Source organism: Syzygium oleosum, unplaced genomic scaffold (assembly GCF_021117445.2).
Source record: "Syzygium oleosum isolate NSW1041296 unplaced genomic scaffold, Sole_v2.1 Sole_v2.07, whole genome shotgun sequence".
In the NCBI taxonomy this organism is placed as follows: Eukaryota; Viridiplantae; Streptophyta; class Magnoliopsida; order Myrtales; family Myrtaceae; genus Syzygium; species Syzygium oleosum.
Window position 1 is genome coordinate 11,015,213 of NW_026607491.1, and position 25,038 is coordinate 11,040,250.

General features: G+C 43.1%; 4 protein-coding genes across 5 annotated transcripts; 3 read left to right on the forward strand and 1 right to left on the reverse strand.

Moving 5' to 3' along the window:
• Positions 1-804: 804 nt before the first annotated feature.
• On the reverse strand, positions 805-2,685 carry LOC115671088 (proliferating cell nuclear antigen-like). Its single transcript, XM_030592568.1, has 5 exons — positions 2,573-2,685; positions 2,334-2,434; positions 2,024-2,175; positions 1,398-1,505; positions 805-1,191 (listed from the first exon to the last, which is right to left on the reverse strand). The coding sequence occupies exons 1-5, from the start codon at positions 2,683-2,685 to the stop codon at positions 805-807; spliced, it is 861 nt and encodes a 286-aa protein (XP_030448428.1).
• A 388-nt stretch (positions 2,686-3,073) lies between these two features.
• On the forward strand, positions 3,074-7,272 carry LOC115687876 (uncharacterized protein At2g39910). 2 transcript variants are annotated; one of them, XM_030613678.2, is made up of 10 exons: positions 3,074-3,159; positions 3,255-3,795; positions 3,899-3,985; positions 4,205-4,395; positions 4,830-5,025; positions 5,761-5,825; positions 6,303-6,404; positions 6,488-6,662; positions 6,774-6,842; positions 6,931-7,272. In XM_030613678.2, the coding sequence occupies exons 1-8, from the start codon at positions 3,095-3,097 to the stop codon at positions 6,621-6,623; spliced, it is 1,383 nt and encodes a 460-aa protein (XP_030469538.1). In that variant the 5' UTR covers positions 3,074-3,094; the 3' UTR covers positions 6,624-6,662; positions 6,774-6,842; positions 6,931-7,272. The 2 variants fall into 2 exon arrangements, with proteins under 2 accessions (XP_030469538.1, XP_030469478.1); XM_030613618.2 differs by having other exon boundaries at positions 6,958-7,272.
• Positions 7,273-19,417: 12,145 nt separating this feature from the next.
• On the forward strand, positions 19,418-21,193 carry LOC115671293 (glucan endo-1,3-beta-glucosidase). Its single transcript, XM_030592828.2, has one exon. It carries the CDS (start codon positions 19,579-19,581, stop codon positions 20,770-20,772), a length of 1,194 nt encoding a protein of 397 aa, XP_030448688.1. The 5' UTR covers positions 19,418-19,578; the 3' UTR covers positions 20,773-21,193.
• Positions 21,194-22,496: 1,303 nt separating this feature from the next.
• Positions 22,497-25,011, forward strand: LOC115672486 (sedoheptulose-1,7-bisphosphatase, chloroplastic). The gene is made up of 8 exons (XM_030594297.2): positions 22,497-22,757; positions 22,893-23,015; positions 23,120-23,305; positions 23,682-23,763; positions 23,848-24,069; positions 24,165-24,265; positions 24,387-24,458; positions 24,563-25,011. Exons 1-8 carry the CDS (start codon positions 22,653-22,655, stop codon positions 24,842-24,844), a joined length of 1,173 nt encoding a protein of 390 aa, XP_030450157.1. The 5' UTR covers positions 22,497-22,652; the 3' UTR covers positions 24,845-25,011.
• Positions 25,012-25,038: the final 27 nt, after the last annotated feature.

The window sequence follows — 25,038 nt, forward strand, 5'->3', positions numbered from 1 at the left end:
CCCCCAAAATCAAGGGTCAGAGCTCCAAACGCTAGTTCAATTTTCGATCAGGATAGGTATGGAGTGATCCTTGAGCACCTACATTTGCGTTGCACTCGTGTCATTTGAAAGTCGTTTGTGAACGAAACTAGCACAGTTCAAATTAGAGAAAATACTAAAGGATATACCTGAGTTTTCGCCCCGATAGAACTTCCGGTTACAACGAACCAGGATTTCACCCCTAGTTACTAGAAAGAGTGGCAGCTAAAGTGAGAATAATGCTCTGCAGTTTCTAATGTGACTTTATCTCGGGGAACTTTAGGGCTTTATAATCGCCTATAATGTCATTGAAAACGAGAAAAATGTGAGCTTGTTGAGGGTATTTAACGCTGTTTTCATAATTCATTTGGGCTTAAGCTCTCTTATACTTGCAAGGCTTGTCGCAGAGACATTTCAATAGCCAACAGATACTGATAAATGTGCATGACCGGTTGAGATCAAGAGTGTTGCCCAAACAAGGTCGTCTTCTTTACATCGAGTCGGCGACGGTCACGGCGTATTCTATAACTACATGAGGCTGAATCTGATCCTGCAACGCAAAACCACTGCATCCTAAAAGAGGAGGGAGTAAGTTGCAGTAGGGCTGTCCAAGAAGTTGGAAGATGTTCAATGCAGCGAGGTCTCAAGTGTCATTGTTCGACATCCATGACCTGATCTTCAGTCTTGGCCTCCACTTTTGGCTTTACTTCTTCAGCATCAATCTCCTCGCCAGAAAATCTGACGTGGGTTCGCCCTTAACCTTCGACCTCCACAAAATCGATGTCATCAACTGGCACAACCGCCATCTCTGACTTCCGGTTTGACTTTAGTCCCTGCCCCTGCATCATCAATCTCCTCAACAGCCATTCTGTCCATCTGAGACTTTGATTCTGATTTTGCCTTCGGCTCCACCTTTGGTTTGGTCTCTGCTTGAGGCGGCCAGTTAGTCGCATAAGTTTCATTCTCCTCCTCTTCCTTGAGCTTTGGAGCCAAATGGAACCTTACGTAACCCATGTCTACGATTTTGTATTCCACAACCCCTGACGGATCAGAGGACAAGCTGATTCTCACTTGATTAACCAACGGTGTCACTTTGGTGAATGAGTTCATGTACCGCAGTGCAAAGGTCAGGGAAACCGACTTGTTCTTTTTGATGATAGTAGCATCTTCTGGCTGCAAAAGAACACATTTAACCAATGAAGATGCATCCGGCTTTCATTCGTGCGCATATGAATCAATACCGATGAATGTGCATCGACATTTATGTACATGCAGAGAATTACAAAGTAGCACCCATATGATCCTTAAAGCTCATTTCTCATGTTAAAAATGTTTTCCATTGGCAGAATTTATGCAGATAGCAGAGAGACTAAACTAACCTTGTCCACAGAAGTGTCCTGTCTGCAGATGATATTGGCAGTCTCGATATCACCTCTAGTGGAAAACTTCACGCCTTCTTTTGTCACAAATATTACGACTGCAACAACCTTAGGTCAATCAGCACAAACGAGAACTCTATACGATAAAAGTAATACGTTGATGGCTCCTTTTCTGTTAAAATGAAAAGACAGCAGCAATGCAACGTTAGACTTTTAGTATCTCATCAGTTCAGTTGAGTTCACCAGGAAGTCTCGTTCACGCGTGGAGAGAGCGTCTCATCAACTGTGAAAATGCCGCTTTACAATCTGACGGGAGAAAATAGAGGACAGAGAATTAGTCTAATACGCAACCGGTCATCCTTAACTAAGTAGAAAATTTCCAGCCAAATCACATTATTAAAGTACTTCGAGCTACTAGGGTAAGCAGCAACATGGACAACAAAGCAAAATAAGACGAGGGTGTTTGTCACAATCCTGGAAAAGGCTATGACTTGTACAAATTTTTATTTCTCCTAATGACAGAACATGCATAAGACTTGACAAATTGAAGTTCAGCCAAAAGGGAGCTATCTCTACTTCAATTTCGGATACAAAGATTCTAGCAAGAGAATATGTCAACCCCTTACTGGTTCCCCGATGCTGCCGAGATCTCTACATATCCTAGCAAACGTGGCCGCCGACATCCTCACAATCGATTGGTAACCCGTATTTGGCACACCAAGATGTTTGCTGTCGATGTCCATCAGCTTCATCTCGAAATCGGCAATCTTGTCTTGGTCTTTGTTTCATAAATAACCAGGAAATTATCCAAGTAAGTAACAGTATTCACACCATAGTAGAACAGACCAAAGTTGGGTAATTTCACTGTCGCAAGCACTGGAGCAGTAAAGCTTATGAAGTTTCACTTGCATGTGTGGAATTTTGCTTTTGAATTACCAATGAACACATCGAAATCTATAAATGGTTCTGCAGTCTGTTCCTTCTTCGTGATGAAAAAGAAGAGCGTGAGCTTTTTACAATGAAGTTCTGCCTCAAAGCTGTTTATTTCACGATGAGTCTCCAGTCAAGTGTAAGAAAACCTTCCGTGCACAAAAAATCTCAGCTTTCTTTGATTCACGTCACCAGGAAATTATCCTAAATCAGCAGAAATTCTTCGAAGCAAAATTTATAATCACATCACTCCGTTCTTCTTCATACTGGGGAGCTCGAACATGAAAGCGATGGCGTCGCCACCCCTGTTGCCGGCGCACCTGAGCATCCTGGCCATGTTGCCGAGGCTCATGCCCATGGTAGAGGTTGCGGTCGCACACAGCGGTACCGGTCGAAGCCCTCGGAGCGGGAGGAGGAGGGAGACGAGGGCCGCGTGGCTCGAGTCCCATGGCCCGGAGCGAGAACCCGGGTCGCGGAGCAGTCGAAGTTTAGCCTCGTCGACCGATTCGAGGACCTTCTTCAGGAGAACCCCTTGCGCTAGCCTGAGCTCGATCGATTGATCTTCAATGGCAGTAAACTTCTCAGAGAGAGAGAGAGAGAGGAAGTTTTAACTGAGAAAAAATGGCGCGAAAGAGTTGGTTAATGAACCTGTGATAAAGTCACCGGGTCAACCTGTCGGCCCATATGAAAGTCTTCCTCACGGCCCAATTGCGCGTCGGCTTCTTCGCTGATCGACTGATCGATTTGCTGCCTGCAAACCGCGAGACATGAATCCTCCGGCCGCGCCTCCCGTCTCGAGCTCGCCGTCGGCTCTCCATGGCCGTCTCCTCCAGTGAGCTCCGACATCGAGCTCTTCATCCGTTAGTGCTTTGACTGCTGTTTTTTTTTGGCGCGATTCATCCGCACTTCTTTGTTGGTTTTTCTTAGGTTATCGGATTCGATTCTGTCGTCCCTGTCGAGGACTCGCGGCGACGCGCCTCCGGAAAGCTCGGGCGTCTCCGTCAAATCCGTGCTCGAGTCTCTTCTCCGGCGCGAGACCGCGGTTCAAAGCCCTAGCATCGATGAGCGCAAGCTCCGCGCTTCGGTCAGGGACCTCGCTCTGGCCTGCGCGCTTCTGGTCGCCGCTCGGTGCTCGAAGCACGATTCGCTGTCGTGGATAGTGCGAGACCTCTCGGCGCTTGCGGATTCGGCTTTCGGCGACCTCGCGAAAGCTTACGCCGATTATTTCGGAGAGGACAGTGCGAAGAGGGCTGATGAACTGGGGATCGATTATGGCTTTGGGGTACCCGCGGAGAAGAGGCTGGTAATCGAGTTGATGCCCGAGGTGTTGCCCTTGTTGAAGGAAAGGATTAAGGAGAGCTCGATCGATAAGTCCGACGAGTCCGATGAAGCCTTCGCTGCATCGGCCAAGGTCCCTGTTGGTTACGCCATCGTGGCTGCTTATCAGCTTAGATGGTTTGTTACTCAGGTCTGAGGTGATTTGTCTTTATGTTTGTTGGTGGCTTTGATAATGTTTGAGTATTTTCGCGTGTTTATGATCGTTACTCGTCTTTGGCTTCGCGTGCTTGTAGGTTGATCATCCTTATCTGGGAAAACTGTGTAATTTGGTGGTTCCTTGTGCTCTAACCGCGCTCGATCACTGGTCACCTATAGTTAAAGTATGTGCTTCTTCCATGCATTTTTTATTGTTGCTTTCGGTGATTTATGGTGGCGTTAATCTTGTTTCCTTAATTGATAGACTTGATTGATGTTTGGAGTTATCTCTTGAGATTCATTTCTGCCTTGTACTGATTAAATTTGCAAACTTGAATTTAATCAAAGCTGCTCAAGTCATGGATGCAGACCTTTTGAAAGTCTTTTCTGTTGCTTACCTTCAGGGTCAGGGCATGATTAGCTTCACACATCTTGCGAAAAATGTGAATGCTGCTGAACTTGGTTGGTATGAAGATCCGATTCTTGATGCGTGCTGCCAAAACATTGCTTCTGATGATGATATTTGGCCCCATGTGGTTGAGATGTCGGTTCTTCTCGTGACCAGTACTCAACGAAACAACCCTCGTAGCCCTTGGTAAACTTTTCCTTCTTTATGTTACATGGTTAAAGAAGATGCCAAAAAGTTATTCGAAAAGAATTTCTCGTCGTTGGGAGTTAATATAATGTGATAATCATATAATGTACCGAGAGTTTGGGCCATGCATTTTAGTGTAGATTTTGTTCAGTGGGGATCAAAGAAGTCCTCTTCTCGTGAAAAGTATGAATATAAAAGGGGCTTTTATTATCATACGCAAGCAATCCATGTTGGAAGCTTTCTTCTAGACTCCTACCATATTTAGCTTGAGGACAAGTACATTTTCAAGACTTTGGAAATTGGATCACTTAGGCATGATATATACTACTTTGAATCAGTAAAATGTACAAAATCTTATCAATTGTTCAGATTGTTGCGTGTATTTTCTTTGCAGTTATTCGAGAATTGTACGTTCTAATTCAATTTTCTGGTAGGTTTGAGAGATTACTAAATGAGATGTTAAGTCATTTGGAGCGCCAACCAAGGAATAAGGAGTGTCGCATAGCCTGGCTTGAGTTAATTGAGCCACTCCTCAATGTTGTCGGTCTTGTGTTATTAGCTCATTTTAGACGCCTTTTTCCTCTATTCTTTCAGTGGATGCATGCTGATGACGATGAGACTGTTCTACTGGTAAGAAATATAGATGCTTATATGGGTATCTTAGATTTCTTTTGGGGGTCTATATTGGCCAAAAAACTGGAAATCAGTGATGTTTGTCTCAGAATTTTCTGTTCACCGGTCTCCTTTAACTTGTTTGACTATGGTGGATCATCTCTTGCAAAATCTTAAATTTTATAAGCATTTTGAGGACCATTTTGCTCTTCATGTTGTTTATCTATCTGCCATCAAGAGGAAAATGTTGGAGTTTCAAACCTTCAAATCCATATCCTGTGAAGTTTGTTGCCACATAATGTGTTAAACCTCAAATGTTCCACCTTCTTTGTATAAGTGCCCCATGAAAATTTAATTGTTCTACTAGGTTTTACTGATCCTTTCTTTGACAAAGTCATTGAGTTACTGACCAAAAATGATTCTATGAATGATGATTGGTTGTTATTTTTTGGTCGGTTATGAATAATGATCGGTTAATTGGTCATAATGGTATCATATAGCCATCCTTATCAGCACGGTATTTTGCAAATGCCCCAGACAGGACAGTATACGGTGATCTAGTCACCTGGCTTGCTAAACTGTGAAACAAGCTCTGGCTTGGTAACCGTAGCGATTTGAAATAATCACCTCTGGAAAAAGTGCTGATGTTGCACAGTGCAATATTTTTCCTTGTTTTCTTAATTGTTGATGCATCATTCGGCTGTCAACATATCTTTCAATTTACTATTAAATTTGCACTCTCATCCTGCACAGGTTCTTCAGAGGGCTCATACAATTATAAGGCTAACATGGATAAGGAACACGCCATTTGTTGACAGGTAAATTACAACTTGTTTGATTAACCTCATATACGCAGTGGAGATGCTTTGGTTTCTATGATCAGCACTTTTGCATATAATATATTAAGTTTCCAATGAAAAATGGACGATGAACCTAATTGATCTGTATGTGAATGTATTTTGATGACGTTTCTGGAATCACGCTAACCAAATTAAAGATGAAAAGCAACTGTCTGCTTCATGCATAAACCTTAGGGGTGTTAGTGTGGATTCCTATTTTCCTAGAGATTGCTTAATGTGTCGTATTGCCCCGTCATTATTTTTCCTTTATCGTTACTTCTTCTTTGGAAGTTGACCTTTTTCATCAATTTCCTCCTGAGCAGAGTTTTGTCCCTCTGTCCCCTTGGAAATTTTCGATGCACTTCAGTGTGCATTGTGGACATTTCTATAGGATCAAGTATTTACCCATGAATTTCTTTGGTGTTTTCTCATAAATTATTCCTTTATTGCTTCTAGATTAGTGGATGAACTTCTTGTATTATACAAGGAGGCAGCATTGAGAAGAAAGCGAGAAGAAATAAGGACACACATTCTACAGATACTACTCTTGCTTCAACAGTAAGGATATCTTAATTTTTCCACTCATCCTGATGACCTTGACAGACTCATACTTAGCTTTCTATGTCTTTGTGGATGCGAAGATGCAAGGGCATGCAGTTTGAAGCAGCCTGGGACAAGCACAGGAATGATCCAAACTTGGTGAAGCTTGGCTCATCTCTGAGTGGAACAAGGCAACATGTGGTTGACTCTGGCTCTACTACCGCTGTGTCTGAGTAGCAAATCAACAAAAGCTTTCAACATGTCATTCTTTACAAGGTCAAACTAGACATATGGCTGAACTGTCTTATTTTCTCTATCTAGATGAAGTGGGATAACATAAGCTGTTGTATATGAATCATGAAGTTTTTGTTTGACTATCTGATGCAGGTAATGCAATGATTAAGTCGATGAAAAGTTTTGAGTTCAGATGCATGATAACCAATGCAATCAGACAAGGTTGGACCTCTTTCGTTTTCACCTTTTTTGCCCTACCTAATTGTGTCTCCAATTTACTCATTCGGTTCTTATTTTTCCTGTCTTCTAGTGGTTTTTTGGCATGCTATGGTCACAGGTAAGGTATCCATGGATCTCCTTCAGCTACATCTGCAGCTGCAGCTGTGTTGTGAGCTGACAGTGCTGGACGATCACCCCTCAATTGGCCACAAATACATATCAGATTACATGGTCTAATATGCTCACTATTCCAATCATCATTTATGTGTTAATCACTGGTTCTCACATGTTCATATGTGCGCTTGCATTGATCTTGGACGAGGAGGTCTTACACGAGAACCTATGCTGATGCTCAAGTTGGCAATGTTGTGTTTCAGTACTGTCCATCTCTCGAATTACCTCTACCTATATATATTGGTTGTTTACTAGTCAATGTGAAATCTTCTTTTTTAAGTAGTTAGCTCCAGAAAAACCAATTCAAGACGAGAGAATTCCCGGTTTTACACTCCTTTCTCTTTGGGTGTCAACAGGGTGTTTGGGGCTCTTTGAGCATCTGACTGATCTCGATCAGGTGTGACAATCTTCCCAAAGTTTATGGTAATTTTGGAATCGCCTGTAAAATTAGTAGCTGAGTTTGATGCATCGCTTATGAGCTTGTGTTGGTTATTCTTCTTTTGTCTAGAGAAGTATCTTCCGTAAATCTTATATTTAAGGAACGAGATAGTGCTGATACTGAGAGCCCGAGACGAAAGGAAGTCCAGACTCTTGATGAGCTTAATTACCTTCCTACAGCTTCAAGCTCGAGAGAAGGTCCAAATATGTTAAAGCATAATCCAGCTTCTTGACCACTGGTTTGAATTAAAACGCGTACTTCAGTGAAGATAGGAGCCGAGTTCCTTTGCAGGCGATGCGTATGAACCTTCTATGGCTGCCAAGCTCAACCGAATACGTTGTGCCTATTCACATGTCACGACATAAAGATAAATAATCTCTGTATGATGAAATTATTAATGCAATTCCGAGGTTTAATTCTAATCCTTACGGCCTCGAAGAATTCGATCGCTATGTTTCTGAATGGATATACTGTCACACATATTATATGTAACATAAATTTGTCCGGAACACTGGAAGTTGGGGAATTGGCGTCAGGTTGGAAGCAAATTCTATGATGTCTTGTTGTTTCGCTTAGTGCCGTTGGGTAATCAGATTCTTAAAATTCATTCAGTCACGATAAAACCATGTCTCTTGCAGACAAGCCTAAACAATCCAAAATCGTCTGAACTATTTTATCGAGACTTTGTCTTGACGTTGCTCTCATAGTATGCTTGCTTTGCTCTATGTTGCTACTAGGGAGTGACTCTCACTTCCATGTGTCTGTAGTTTTATAAAATAAGAGATCTCACGATGTGTATATATATACCCATCATGGGGATTTCAGCTTTATCACTCTCGAGATGGAACCAGAACATAGGGGGAGGCTGAAGGAGAGATACAAGGGAAAATCTTGAAGAATTTCATTGGGTATGGCCCTTTATTATGGGGCAAATTGCATGGTATGTGGAAGCCACGAGGGTCTTGTTGGTTCTTGTGGGTGAGGCATGCCTCAATATCGGAAGCATTCGAGGGAGCAAAGTTCATGAAATTGGACCGGCAGAGTTCAAGAGATTGACATTGCATGTGTGGTTTTCACTTTCATTTGGGTGCTCTTTGTTTGCCCCAATGTGTATCTACCTGCTATTTAGTTCTTTGTTTTGCTATTTTGGCTGCATTGGTAAAGGAAGAATCGTGTTCGTGAGTTTAATGTATTATAGACGGATGGATAAAGTCAATCATGTCAATAATAATACATAAGTTTGTACTCTTTTGATTTTTTTTCGCAGCATGCTAGATTCATCATGGATGTTGATGAAATCTTTCGTATTGCGAATGAATTGTGTTGTCGCGTTGGTAATTGATCTACACCCATTTTTAAAGTGGAATTGAGTGATCTACGTGTATTTAGTGATTCTTCTTTTCACCGCATGTTGAGATTATCAACAAGTAGATTCATAATGCACGTCGAGCGTATGCCTTGGCACTCTCGTCACGTGAAGAAGGGTTTCATAAACAAAACTTTAAATATGAATGTTATTACTAATCACGTACTGTATAAAAGTTACAACCAAGAGTATCAACGTGTGATGGGAAAACAAACAACATAACAAAAAGAGAATAATATTAGGGAAAATTATCAAAAAAATCCTACACCTATTGTAATTGTGTTAATTCAATCTTGAACCTTTTTTTTTTGCGCCAATTGAGTCATAAAATTTTTGCATTTGTTTGAATTCAATCAATCCGGCTAATTTTGGCTAGTTGGTTCTGATGTGGCAGGGCTGGCGCTGACGTGGACAATTTTAAATATTTTATTAATTTTTAATTTTTTTCTTCTTTTTTCTTTTTTTTTTTCCTTCCTTCTTCCTCTGGCTGGCGAGGCTCGCCCTCACCTAGTGACTGGCAAGGCGAGCCCCCACCAAATCCGAGAGGGCGAGGCTGACCTCACCTAGAAATGGTGAGGCGAGCCTCACCAGGGGCAAGCGAGGTTAGCCTCGCCAATGGCCGGCGAGATTGACCTTGCCGACCCTCGCCTTTGGCCGGTCGCCTCGGTCTGATGACTAGCCAGAGGAAGAAGGATGGGAAAAAAAAAAGAAAGAAAAAGAAAAGAAAAAAAGGGAAAAGAAAAAATAATTCGAAAATTCGACAAAAGAATTGCCACGTCAGCATCGGCCGGCATCCACATTAGCACCGGCTGGCCAAAATTGGCCGGATGGTCTAAATTGGCACAAATACAAAAGGTTTAGGATTAAATTGACACACTTATAATAGGTAAAAAACTTTTTTTGGTAATTTTCCCATTAATATTAAGGTTAGAACTTTTCATTCCTTATCCAATACCGTGTACTAGGCAATCAATTTCCATCGAAAGCATAAACTACGCTCATGAATTCATGCCGGTCACGTACCTTTACAGTAGGATTAAAAAAAAAAAAAAAGCCTTCGACAATCAGAGATAAATCTCACATAGCAAACAAATGCGATTTCACCTTACAACGGTAGAGAGACTGTAATAACTTCTCTCCCTCGAGAGAGAGACTGTAATAACCTCTCGAACAATAACTTGCAATTCCGCGATAAGGGTCTTGGCATGATCACCATGATGTTCTATTTCTCTAAGCAAGACACAGGGAGAGCAGCTTAACCAAGCAATTTCGAGCTCAACGGCATTTTTAGTTTGCAAAGCCAACCAATGACAAGGCGTGCAAACAACCATCATGGCAACGGCTGATCAACACTAAGAACCATTTCAACACCATACTCGGTCGCTGTCAAATAGTCTTCAACATAGCTTCCAATGCAGGATTAGTGCAAGGTCCTGTGGAAGACTTCCAATGACATGGATCTCGCAGCCACCCAAGCCAGGTCGGCCCGGGGTTAGAACCGAGCGAGCATGGATATGCTGTAATTGTTCTTTGGAAAAATTGAGACTCGTGCATGACTTCCACTATGCAGAGCATCTCAGGCAAACCTCCACTGGCAGCTTCCATCGCAGTAGGACAGTTCTTTAATCCGGAGGAAGGGCAAAAGGAGTTCTCACCTCTCAAGTTGTTTCCCTCTAGCTATTCTCGAAAGGTTGCTTCTTTTAGTGATAGAAAATGGTAAGAACTTTCTAAATGGGCTTGATTTTGTTCATTCTGATGACTGACCTTTGACTGGTGGACTTGTTAAGCAGGACATATTCCTGGAGGAGGATCATCATATTGCTTTTAATCTGTCCTTTGGAATTAGCTTAGGCCTCTTGCCTGTTACGTTATCTTTGAAAACTGCGGGTTGTGGCATAAAAGATTCCGGGCTTCCAGTTGAAGAGGCCGGTGATACTGAAAATAGCAGTATGTTTCCTTTCCTTTTAATTCCTAATACCGTTTTACTATGTATGTTTCTTTAAAATCTTTTCACCATCTGCGTGGTAGTGAACTAAATTACCACAGCAACCTCATGACCACGTAATCTGGCGGCCATGCAGTGCTAGAAATCTTGAGCTGAGCCACATTATTTACAAGGTGAAGGTTTCCAAAAACTGTTCTGCTTTACTACGTCAACAAACATGATGTTCGAATATCTTTTGGTTACTGTACCGATTGATTTTACTGGCAAAATACGAGTCAAGTTTGGATTGACCCTTTAATGTTATTTTAAAGAACCAAATTTTTGTCTTAATATAGAATGATAGACTAATGCCAGCTCAAATACTGATTTTATATTTTTGGGAGGGGGGCGCATTGATGTTGTATCAGTTGATGTTACTGTCATGACATCCTAATGATGTCTACTCTGGTTTAGAGCCTCAGTTCTCTCTTTCATCAACTTAGAGCTTTGTAAGTTATTAGGTTGCCGAAATAGATTTCATTGTGTTTATTTTGGAATTTTTACTAGCTGAGGCTACAATATGTTTAATAACAAACACACATTAGGACAACTAGAAAATGGTATAGTATTAACATCAAGATAGTGCCATAAATCATACTTCCCTTTCATGAATCTCTAAGAACTTTAAGATGCTCCATAGATTTGTTGGAGAGATTATTTGAGATTGCATTTATCAGTCTAAATTTATCCAATTGCACCCATATGTTTCTTAGCAATTCCTTACGTCACAACTGATATTTTACTTTCAAACTATGAATCAGCAAAAATACAGATTTCTATAATAAGCTGCAGCAGTTTGTTGTTGAGCGTTTGTGTTTACGAGGGAGTCATAATATATATTAGCTCTAGAGTGTATTCTCTTCCAATGCATTTCGAAAATTCTCCAAAATATTTGTTCTTTTCAAGGACAGAAATATCACCAGATACCCAAATAATCATGGAAATCAGGCTATCATGATTCTGCCTACTTTCTTGGTGAAATATGGTCGGTACGAGTCATGAAAGTGTTTATGTCAACCAAGAACTATAATCCGCGGCCTCCAAATGCTTCTTTCTGGGCTTAGATGGTAAAATTTTAGAACTATATATGACCTTTTTGATTGGAATGATGCTAGCTGTCGAGTACTATGGTGCTTTAATTCCGTTAATGTTGAGTTAGCACTTAAGTTTTTTGTTTTTCAGTTGGGGTATTCGTTTCCAGATATTGCAGGACTTTGCAAATTGCACTGCTTCCCACCAGTAGCTTTTGCTTGGGATGTTACGGCAGGACTTCATGTTATTCTAAATTTTCACACTGAGACAATTGCTGTGGATTCCTTACCAGCGCTTTGGAGTTCAACTCAACAGTCTGATAAAACCACTATACTGCTTCTGATATGTTGGGACTCTCATACTAATGTGCTGCGACTGCGTGAGAGTTACTTCGGAAATGTAACTAGCTACACTACAGAAAATACTATTCTTTGCTTTTTGTGTACTGAAGGTTTTTCGGGGATTCATTACTCATATTTGTTGCAGGTGGATCCTCTGTTAATACAAAAGCAGCATTACCATCTCATTTGCCGCTGCTGCCAGAAGGTTTTTACTTCTGTATAGTTCCCAGGTGATGGTTCTATTCCATGTTGTAGTCAATGTATATAAGCATCAATCAGATCAATATTTCAGAAAACCTTTTGGATTTTCGTGGGGATATGTAGGGCAACGAAGTTACTTTCCTCCTTGTAAGGAATATGCAAAAGATTTTGCTTTTGATGGACTTGTTCTTTAGCTGCAGCTCATGAGAATATGAGTCGATGTACATGTGCTTTTTTATGTGGACCGGCAGTCTGGCCACTACCTAGGATTAGGAAGTACTTGTATTTTGAGATGAAATGTTCTTTCTGATTGTGTTTTTAGATTTATGCTGATTTTTTTTTGTTTCTGTAAAATTTTTATTACAACAGTCAAATGAGCCCCCAAGATGAATCACCTTGATATCGGTGAATTTTCATGCTAAGGTTACCTAACCATGAATGCAATAACCAGTTTATACTAGTAAAGTAGGTATTCCAGGCTGTAGCACAATTCATCTTAAACATAAATTTTCCTGTCCCACTTTCTATTTGAACTTTTACTCAACTGTTGACTTAAAGATCTATAGTTTCTTGTCAATTAGATAAGTCTGCGATAAATTTTCATTAGATTGGGTTCTTTTAATGCAGATAATTGCTCTATGATTTGCTGTTATCTTTTTTGCATTAATGTGTCAAGCACGTGCTTGGGATCTCAATTCACCTATACCTTCAACGCTGAGAGCAGTTCAATCAAATTTGAGGATGCCCTTTCCAGCTTTGCTCCGGATTGTTGTGCCAATCGCGGTTTCCTTGCTACTCTCCCTGCTAATTGACCAATCAGTTCCTCCACTCAGCTTTATAGTCATCTCAACTCTTTGCTATTTACTTGCAAGCGGTTTCATGATAATCTTTCTATCGATCTCCCAATCTGTCTTCTATGTGGCTGCTACCATGGAGATTTTCATCAAGACAAAGTTTGTAATCATCTAGTTCATTTGATGAGATGGCATTACTTCTGGTTTACAAGTTGATGGATATTTCAGAATCTTCTTTGAGAGAGAGTACCTATAAATATTGTGTTAAAATGAAGAAAGAAAAGCATCAAGTGCTCCATCTCATCCTATTGAGTTTTGGCTCTCAAGTTGAAATACCTTATCAGGACCATAGGATGATAGCCCCCCTGAAATAGCAATTAGCTGTGATCTGTTCTCAGGTCTCCAGACTTTCTTATGAATTTATAGTGAACATAATATATGTGACGTTCAGTGTTCATGTGTCATTAGAGGCTTTTGTTAATTTGGAGATTTTGTAGATGTTGAATGAAGGTAAAACTGCAGGTGGCAATTGGGGGAGCGGGTTGAGCTGTTCCGTCAATTTATCAATCTTTCTTCTGGTTTCTTCTCATTAAAGGTAATTTTAAAATGAAATACCAGTTGCAGTATCAGATGTCAAGCAATTCTTATAAAGAGTTCTGCAGATCAATTGGGGGAGCCGGTTGAGCTGTTCCGTCAATTTATCAATCTTTCCACAAATCGCTCTTAAGGGTCTCGTGTACTTCATTATGGGGCTGGCTTGAGAACAAGTCCATGAAATTAATGCATTCCAATAAAATAAGGCGAGATGTTTTCTTTTTGTAATGAAGACTGAACATGCAACTCTGACGTATTATTTAAAGGGGGAAAAAGCAGTGGTTCTGCTTGCTATTCCATGTATAGAAGTGCAGCAGTGCCTGTCGAGTTGTCACCAAGGAAAGTTAGTACGTACGGTCCCATGATTGGCTTTTTAGTCGCCCTACAGCTCTGAGGAGTGCATAATGCCGATTATGATTGCTTCCAGTTCACACACATGGTCTACAAGGATATGTAGCATTATATTCATTTTCTTTTGTCTCATTGTGGCAAGTCTTAAGAGTTGCTCCATTGCTTCTGTAACAGTTTTTTTTGCGGCTTCATTTCGCAGTCATACACGAAGGATGGATTTCTCAGAATATGAAAAGGATGTCAGTGACGGGCGTTCCCATTTTTCTGTTGATTCTGATCATAAATCCGGGGATTCCTTTTTGGGAGACAGCTACTCTAGTAGTCCGGAATCAGCCAGAAGTTCTGCAGACGCGCAATTAGACTTCTTCCATCACCGGCATGGCTTGCTGATGTTACATCTTCTGGCGGCACTCATGTTTGTCCCATCACTTGCAGCCTGGTGGCAGTAATATCCGCAATGCCTCCAAAGATTTTAAAAACACTATAATGCTCCTGGATCTTGATTCATGCTTTGACCTTTTCCTGCAGAGGTTGGGACAGGTCAGAGCTTCCCACGGTTGCTTGACTCAGTTCTTTACTTCTATGTCATCCTTCATGGTACTTGGAATCCGAAGCCCGACTCGACTTTCTTCTCTTTTCCCTCGTCAAGCATCCTTGGTGGGGAATTGAAAATCTATTACATCTACCGGTTCGCTTGGGTTTATTCTTTTCTCTCTGGTCTGGCCTTGGCTCCTTACAGAGTTTTCTACGCCATGGCCATGGTAGGTTTCTTTCATTGGTGTTGAATGTCTTACAGAAGAGAAGCAGGGAAAAAGGAGAAAGCATTCTCACAGACACTGAGAAAATGTCAACTAAAACTGTAAGCTTCACAGTTTCTCATGCTATGCGTGAATAACCATGATTTTACAAGGCAAGGCTTAATTAGTGCTTCATGTTGAGTGTAATATGTCCTGTGAGAAAGAGGTAGGAGATGTAATACAGATTGTAGGAAAAATTTTGTAGACTGTTGGGGCTCAGCCCCATTCGAGTGCGAAAGTGCCTTTGTGAGGGATATTGCTCAACTCTTTTGGTGTCAATAGAAAGAAGTCATTCTTCAGCCTTTACCTAGTGGCACTCCTCTTAATGTTGTGTGCAGGTATTGCTTATATAATACTATTGAAGAGGTCAACGAAGATGGGATCGTTGTTAGTTTTTGTTGATGAAAATGTTGAAATGAAACACTGTCTCCTGGCATCTGCAACTCAAGCCAGATGGGACTTGAGGATTAAAATCACGTGGTGTAGTGTGGATTAGGTGAACAAATCTCAGCCCTGATTTCAAGAACACATAAGCCCTCCACCAAGTATGTTTCAATCAGTAGATTTTTTTGGTTCCTGCATATAGAAGTACAATGAGAGGACTCAGAAACTTCTCTCAAATGCCTCCAGTATCAGTCTCAAATGCCTGTATAAGTCTAAACATTTAGACAACTGTATAAGTCTCCAGTATCATTTAGACAACTGTATTAAGTCTCCAGTATCAGCCTCCACCAGCTTCTCTCAAATGCCTGCTTTCTATCTGTGTGACATCTTCCGGTCCTATCGAAGGGAAACAATGAAGTTTTCACAGAGGAACTAGCACTGAATGGTCCACAAACTTTACACGATTCCCATGTCGTCCTTGAAGTCCAAACTTTCACTCCCTATTGTTAATATCAGTGGAATTTGTGTCTTTTGTGCGTTTCTCCATTCATCCAAAACAAGTGCCGAATCATTCCATAACCCTTTAGATGGTCTCTAATTGGTGAAATCATCAGCCGTCTTGTCTTTCATAGTACCGGAAATCATACCATGTTAAATGGCCACAGGGGCAATGATCTACATATTTCAAGAGTAGTTCACAATTTCATATTGTCATTTACTTAATTTGCCTCGGTTAGAGTAAATTTCATTAAAGAAAGAAAAGTTGCAGCAAATCTTGACAGTTCCCTTTTACTTCCGTACTGAAAGGCTGTTTCTATTAAACAATAGCTACAATGTGCATAACATCATTCAATAGGATCTCCCTGCTCAAGCGTAACATCATTCACTTCCCTTGTCCTTTTCACAATCTCATTGAATTAAAAAGTCACAGCTCACTGAAATTTGCGCAGTACAAGCTCTTGTGCGTCGGTCTGAAAATGTTTATTTCATTCGTGAGCTTAAGATCTCAGGTTTTCTTTTATCATTTTGGCTCTTCAACTGGTGCAACATAAGCGACGGCAAACCAAAAAAGGTTCAGCTTATTTAACAAAAACAAGTAATACCCTCACAAATGATCTGATTCATCATGAAATCTTGAGACAGAAGTAACAAAAAATGGGACTATGTATACACATATATATGTGTGTAATGAAAAATGAATTTATTAGGATGTGAGAAGCTCAAGAAACAAATCCAACATATGTAATGCGCACAAAGGAAGCACCAAACACCATCATCACTTCCCTGATTCTACACATAAGAATGGAATACAACAACACGATGTCAAATCTGAGAAATCGTACATGCCGAGGAAACAATTAGTAGCGGTAAGAAGAGAGCATGATCGGTAGGAGTGCAGCCAAGCAGGCGAATGACGCGGTGCCAAAGAAGGAAGGAGTGAAAGCAGCAGCGGAACTGTGTCCTGGAGCTGGTGCTGGTGCAGGAGTGTGCATGGATGGCGCTGGCGAGTGGGCGTGCCCAGGGGACGGTGCAGGCGAGTGGGAATCCGCTTGAGCACTGCTCACCAATGCCATCACCAGGAGGATCATGCAAAGTGAAGCAGACCTGAGTGCCATTGGTGAGAGAGCAGAAAAACTTGCAGACAAACTTCCTCTCTTGTCTGGTCTTGTGGAACTTGACAGCTTTTTAAAGGCTTGAGAGTGCTAGTTGAGGCCCCAACCTGGGTAGTTCTTTATACAGCTGGTTCAACTTTCCAAGTTGTGGTCTCAATAGGCGACCCATGAAGTCTGCTACGTTAAAAAAAGTTATCTGATAAATAGTCATATGAAGATTATTGGAAAATCCCCCTTATTTTACCACGGGCTTCATCTGGGCTTAGTCTGATAGACTATATCGATCATATGCTCTAAATCAGTTAGTGTTTACGTCGCAGCACATCAAGAGTACATGACATATGACATGAGCCTGGTAACATTTCTCATTCCGATCGACTTGGTTCGCTACATTAACTGTAAACTATTTCTATACCGAATTAAACTCTCTGTTTACGCCCCATCAATACTTATTCTAAATGGTACCAGTAGACACATCGAATTCAACAAGCCATAATGCATGGGTAGTTGAGCGCAAGCTGTCGAGTGTGTCACTCGAGTTTGAAAGGGTACAGTCTTAATCCGAGGAAGGAGTCATTAGTCCGTCACAGGTGTCACCGTCAAGTACGGTTCAATGAGCAAAACTCGCAGCACATAGAAATGATATCTCAGGTTGTATCTCGTACCTGGACATATAGAACCTGAAAGAGGAGCTGGTGCTTTACCAAACCACAGGTTGGATCAGAACAAGGACTTGGAGAACTGTACACATGCTAAATCTCTCAATAATTAGCCCATTAATGGCTAAAATAATTAGGCGAAGGCGATAACTATTCGATCTTTACATTATAAGAGTTAAGGCCAGCTCATATACAACGCAAAAAGTCTACTTGGTATATCATTACTTTAGTCGTCTGCAAATAATGTAGTTCGGTACTGAGAGCAAATGCTTCCTTGTACAGATCACTGGTACAATAACCTCATCAAAGCTGAGATTTCCTTAACTATAAAACCTAGTCTTATATGCGGGATTTTCAGATGGGTGTAGTTGTTTCATGCTCTCGCAGTCAATGAGGACACGATGAGGGAGATCGCTCGGAAGCTTCCATTTCAAGCAATTAGGCATATGGACGTCATGCGACTTTCAAGGAAGCCGATGCGACAGTAGAGTGTTAAAAACAAGACAGGAAAATCTATAAGACTATTCGATTAATGTGATTTGCGCGTTTTGATCTATAAGATCATCATGGAAATCTAACTCACGGGCCGCATACCTATCAGACCGATTTCACTTTTCCCGAAGTCAAGTTCAGCTAAAAAAAAAAAATTAGAAGCATGGTCCGGTTACTCGGGAAGCATGGCAGATTGCATCTTGGTTATGTGTTCAAACACGTGTCTGTACACGCGAACTCGGACGACACATTGTCAATAAAAAATCATCTTTCATCCGTCCGGTATTCTATTCACGCGTCGGTTGTTTCTTTTACGCCGTTCGAGCGTGAGAGCATGGAGCACCCGACTGATCTCATCGGGTCACGAAAGCGCCGGTATTCCTCTGCAGCTGGTTCATTGATATTGAGATTGAGATTGTGCACCACCTTGGCCAACATGTTTGGGTTGTTCAGATTTGCCATTTCAGATATACCTTGGAGTGCAATCTAGTGACAAGACTCCTTGTTTTCTCATGGAATCGATGGTGATGGAATCGAATACAGGTTTCCCAAGATGGGCTGGGCTTGAACACTTGAGCTTATTGTTGTGTCCTGAATCAACGAGATCTCATTACGTGCGCTCATTGGGCTGTCTTTCAATCAGCTTCGGTTGGATAATATGGTTCTTTTGCTTTATACAAATTTAGACGACACCGTACGAGGATAATGCTATTCACGTAAATACCGATTCACAAACTTGATTTGAAAGATAATGGGACAGATTCTCGTCAAAGTAGTTGAATTTGACGCACGGTTCATCTCGTCACTTTCATAAGCCGATTTTTCTAAATCAATATACATAGCAAGCCGCATCGTGTCTCTTACACTCTTGAGAAAGGTACATCTTTTACAACTTCTCGGCAGCACCGGCGACCACGGACGGCCAGATCCGGAGAGCCAGCAGCGTCACTGGCCATGGCAGGGCAAGGTTCGCGAGCGACACCGACGACCACGGATGGGACAAAGGACCATGGACGATGGACGGCCAGATCTGGAGAGCCAGCAACGTCACCGACCCATGGCGGTTCGTCCGAGGCCGCACAGAACAACTCCACCTCACAAAGAAATTTCCCGTCAACATCTTTTTTTAAAAAAATTAGATTCGAGACAGCGTGTATAATTTTAAATAGATGCGAAAGGAAAATGCTCGCCACATCAGCGGCCAACATCGCCGCTGATGTGGCTGCTGACGTGGCGAGGGGGGGCGCAATGCGCGAGCAAAGAATCAAATAATAATCGGTTATAACGACCGACGACCCCAAAGTTTGCATTGGACTGCGCGAGAGAGAGAGAGAGAGACAGAGAGAGTCTTTGCTGCTGCTAACTGAATCCTCCCGCCAAATTCAACCGCCCTGATCGATCATCTTCTTCTCCTTCGTCTTCCTCAACCTCTGCTTAAACCCTTCTCTTTCTCTCTCTATCTCTATCTCTCTCTCTCTCTCTCTCTCTAGATGCACAGAGACCTCTCCTCTCCTCCCCATGTCTCCCTCCCCTAAAACCACCCTCCTCCTCCTCCTCCTCCTCCTCCCCTCCCTCCTCCCCTCCGCCCTCCCTTCCCCCACCGCCATCGGCGTCACCTACTCCCCCTCCAACTCCTCCTCCGCCTCCCCCGCCGCCCCTCCCGGCCTCCCCCCGCCCGACCGCGTCGCCGCCGCCGTCTCCGCCCTCAAGATCCCCTCCGTCCGCCTCCCGGACCCCACCCCGCAGCTCCTCCGGGCCTTCCTCTACTCCAACACCTCCCTCCTCCTCTCCGTCCCCAACGCCCTCGTCCCTTCCCTCGCCGCCAACCGCTCCGCCGCCCTCTCCTGGCTCTACCGCCACGTCGTCCCCTTCTACCCCCGCGCCCGGGTCTCGGCCATCTCCGTCGGCAGCAACGTCCTCGACGCCCACCCCAACTACGCCGGCCTCCTCGTCCCCGCCCTCCGCAACTTCCGATCCGCGCTCCGCGACCTCGGCATCCGCGACGTCGCTGTCTCCACCACCTTCTCCTTCATCAACGTGATGACGACCACGTTCCCGCCGTCCGCGGCCCGGTTCCAGGAGCCCTACGCAGAGGCCGTGATGAAGCCCCTGCTCGATTTCCTGAGGGACACCAACTCTTCTTTCATGGTGAACATCTACCCTTACAATCTCTACCGGCTTCGCTGCGAGATCCCCCTAGGGTTCGCTCTTTTCCAGGAGCACCCGTTCATGTACCGGGACGACTTGACGACCGGGGTCCGGTACCGAAACCTCTTCGACATGATGGTCGACGCGGTGGTCGCTGCGATGGCGGTCGCCGGGCACGAGAACATCCCCGTGATTGTGGCTGAGACAGGGTGGCCGAGCTCGAGCCCCGACGCAACAGAGATCGACGCCAACGAGCTCTACTCCGGAATGTACGTGAAGGGCCTGTTGGGGCACTTGAGGTCGGGGCAAGGGACGCCGCTGAGGAAGGAAGGTGTTGCAGAGGCTTACGTTTACGAGCTGGTCGACGAGGAAGCAAAAGGGACGGCGAGCCAAGCTCGGGCGCGAAACTGGGGGATTTTGTATGCGAATTTCAGCGAGAAGTATGAGGTTCAGTTCTCTTGTGCCGGCTATTGTGGGTCGCCGGAGGAGTTGTTGATTGGGTTCGTGGTGATGCTGCTGATTCTGGCCTGGTTGATATGGTATGTACCGAATTCTCCGTGGTGATTCCGTTTCGACGGGGTTCGATTTCGTTCTCGCTCTTCTCTTCAATCGAGCACCGTCACTCTCGGAGGAGGAGATGATTGTTCACGTCCACATTTCGGGTTTGAAGCTTTGATCGTCTAGCACCCGCAGTCGCCGATTCCGCCGCATCATTGTTCCTGTGTTCTTATGATATGATCTTTGATTCTGATGTACTTCTTTTGTTCTTTTTTGGGGGGTCTGGACATGTTAGAGTAGGATTTGACATCAGTGGTTGATTGGAAGAGGAGTGGAGTGATCTGGATCTTGCTTGATCGACCAATTCTTTTTGTTTCGATGCCGAGAATTATCTAGTTCTTTTCCTTCTGTTGTTAGCTCAGAGCATGAAGTTTTCTGCAAATTTAATCGAACGCGATGGCGCCGCCACTGTTACTGGTTTCTTGAATTCGAAATGGGTGGAGTTGAATTGAAATCTTCATAGCAGTGCTCGAACTCAGTAAGTGTACTTGGGACTCGGGGAAGATTTATGCATCACCATATGCCCCGCGAAGCTTTAGGTAGAAGAAGAGTTGTATGCACAGGCGACGTATGAAAACCTTGCGGCGCTTTGTGCTCGTGTGATTAGATCGCGGCCCCCATTTTGAATTTGATTGAAGATGAACTGCGGCTCGATGCGGCGTGATGCGAAAGAGATCGATTTGAGTTTTCGCTAACCGTGACAAAGAGGTCATCTGATCAAAAGCAAAACCAAGCTAAAAGGCCAAGGCGGCGTTCAGAGTTTCTGTTAAGGGTCAAAAGAGCAGAGGAGGACCAGTGAACTTCTATCAGAACTCCAGTATAATGAGCAAACGCAATCACAACTTGAAGATCATGTTAAGAGGTACAATGAGCGCTGTTTTTCGCGGCTCATTCGGCACTAATGAGCTGGTATTAAGTCTTGATAACGGGCTTAATTAGGTTTAAATTCATGAGTAGTCTGACATAATCCGTCCGCTGTTACTTTAATAAACTCAGATTTAATCCGAGATTTAACAGTCACTAAGCCGTGGCCTCAATGGACTGTCCTAGAAGTTAGAATCTTCACTGGCTATTTTGTAACAAGATAGATATTGGTCAAGAGCTTTATCAAAGCGAAGGATAGCTAGGTGGAATTATGAAGAGCCCAATTGCCCATATCGTTATTTTTGGCTTGGGAGCATTTGGCACATCAATAGTTATAGATCCTAAATTGATGCTGGAAAACAAGTAGAGGAAGAAAACTCAAAAGCCCTTTAAGACAAATTGAATCAATAATTAAGTGAAATGCGAAATTTGCTCACTCGAGATCACAATATCATCCGCAATTACATGCCCTTTGATTCTTTTTCTCTTAGGGTCGAGGTTGTTTTTGTTTGTTGATAGTTAGTCGCATTATGCGATTTTGCATCATTTCGATTTTATCGGATGTTTAGAAAATGGCTAAGTCCTGCCAACACAAGATACAAATTTAGGACTTGAGAAGAGAAGGAAGGAAGGAAAGATTTACTGATGCAGGAGGGTCTGGCTCAATATATATCTTCCTCGTCCGTTCATAACCACATAAATATGAGCGATGGTGGTTGATTTCCATGTTTCATCCCCTACTATATCGCCTTCATTTCCAAAATTATAGGAATACATAAATAAATAAAACTGAGAAATGCCACGTGGCAGCTCAAGGTGAACTGCTTATCTTCTGTGGTACAATCCCACCCATTCCTTCTGGCCTTGCATGCCCCAAGAGAAAACGTTAACCAGCTGAAAGTAATCAGTCTCAGACCAAAGAGCCTCTCCAGCTCAAGCCCAAGCAGAGCTCTCTCTTCTTCTGCAGATTTCTCTTCTCTCCTCCAGACCAAGACCTGAAGCTAAGGCTCTCCGGCGTAGAGATGGAGACCGGCATCGCGTGGTACGCACGTGGGGCTTTCCTTCCCACCAAGCATTCCACTTCCCTTGTGTCCCCACCTTCGTTGTCTCCATCTTTCACCTCCAAGGTATCTGATATATCATCATATGAACGTGTCCAACAATTTGCTGCTGATGATTCTTGTTTGCTCTTTGCTTTCATGATTGAATGGACCTAAAAGGGTGTGTCTCTGAATAAAATGAACTACAATATTGAATGGCAGAGTTTGAAGTCGAGCTCGCTATTCGGGGAATCGCTGCGAGTGGCGCCGCCGAGGTCGTCCCTCAAGGCCTCCAAAGAAAAGAACTCTTCTCTCACAACAAGATGTGAGATAGGGGATAGCTTGGTGAGTACTAATCCTCTTCACGAAATTGGGAAGTTTACCGAGCGAGGTTGGATTGTTGTGACAGACTTCAGTGTGTGTGTGTGTGATATGGAATACATGCGTAGGAAGAATTCCTGAACAAGGCTACTCCAGATAAAGGGCTGATCAGGTTGCTGGTGTGCATGGGTGAAGCACTCAGGACCATCTCTTTCAAAGTCAGGACAGCTTCTTGTGGAGGAACGGCCTGCATCAACTCCTTCGGAGATGAGCAGCTCGCGGTTGATGTGCTCGCCGACAAGCTCCTTTTCGAGGTTAGGACTAAACCTTTTTCTCTGTGGCTTGAGTTTCTCGCTAATGCTTTTGTCCAACTGTTCGAGGGGCAATCCTGAATTGTTATGGTAGAAATCTGTTTTGAAAGGTTATAGATGAAAAAGATCAAATACTCTGCACAAAAATAATACCACTTGACAAAAATTTGCAGCTAGCTCTTTATCAGATAAATGGAGTTGTTTCAAGAAAACTGCAAATATTTAATTATTTAGATGTTTGATGCAATGATTCTACCTACTCTGCTCTTTTAGGATCACTTCGCTTGCTGTCGCGGTCTAAACTTGATCGATTTGACCTTTAGCCAAGATATTCCAATACTTCTGCAATTGAGAATGATATCATGAATTTCACTAATAGGCCCTGCAATACTCACACTTCTGCAAATATGCCTGCTCTGAAGAAGTCCCCGAGCTCCAAGACATGGGAGGCCCAGTCGAAGGTCTGTCAATCTCACTCTTCACAATGACCTACCGTAAAGTTTGATTCGCGACCATTTTTATGACCTTGTGAGAATTTGTAACAGGTGGATTCAGTGTCGCCTTCGATCCCCTCGATGGTTCCAGCATCGTCGACACGAACTTCACTGTGGGAACCATCTTTGGGGTTTGGCCTGGAGACAAGTTAACCGGGGTCATGGGAAGAGATCAGGTCGCTGCGGCCATGGGCATCTATGGGCCCCGAACAACATATGTCCTCGCTCTCAAAGACATCCCCGGGACCCATGAGTTCCTTCTCCTCGACGAAGGTTATTGATCATCACAATTTTAGAACTCTGCGAGCATTTCATTAACTCATTTGCCAATATTTCAAGTCCCCCTGAACAAGTGTAATTGCTGTCAGGAAAGTGGCAACATGTGAAGGACACGACCCAAATTGGTGAAGGAAAGATGTTCTCTCCTGGAAACTTGAGAGCCACATTCGACAATCCTGAATACGGCAAGGTTAGAACTCTCTGTATCGGCAATTCGTGATGCGGGTTGGTGCCGATTGTGGTCATCAAGACTCAAGACCCCAGATGTTAATAACAAGCGGACTTACTCCTCCTTGTTTTGCTTAATACAGCTAGTTGAGTACTATGTCAAAGAGAAATACACATTGAGATACACCGGAGGAATGGTCCCAGATGTCGGCCAGGTTCATCCTTTGATTCGATCACTGCAATGTGAATTAATCCAGTTTCATTGCCACCAAAATTGCAGTCTCAAAGATTTGATCTTTTTTCCCATTTATTTTCTCAGATTATTGTGAAGGAGAAAGGTGTGTTCACAAATGTGGCATCGCCATCAGCCAAGGCGAAGCTGAGGCTGCTATTCGAAGTGGCTCCACTTGGCTTCTTGATCGAGAAGGCTGGAGGTTTCAGCAGCGACGGCAAGCAGTCCGTCCTGGACAAGGTGATTGAAAACCTGGATGACCGGACTCAAGTCGCTTACGGGTCCAAGAACGAGATCATCCGGTTCGAGGAGATGCTGTACGGGTATTCCAGGCTTAAGGCCGGGGTGCCCGTCGGAGCCGCGGCCTGAGGCGGGAAAGATCTTGACCCCGTGGGCATTGTATTCGTTGGATGAAACTCGAGGTACTTCGGTCATACGAATTTGGAGGATAGTCGAATGCAAAAAAATGTTGCAGTAAATTGCTTTGAGACTGAGAAATTTACAAGTTGAGATCAATATTTTGCTGAGTTGATGAATTCGATCAACCGAATGCTATTGGAGAA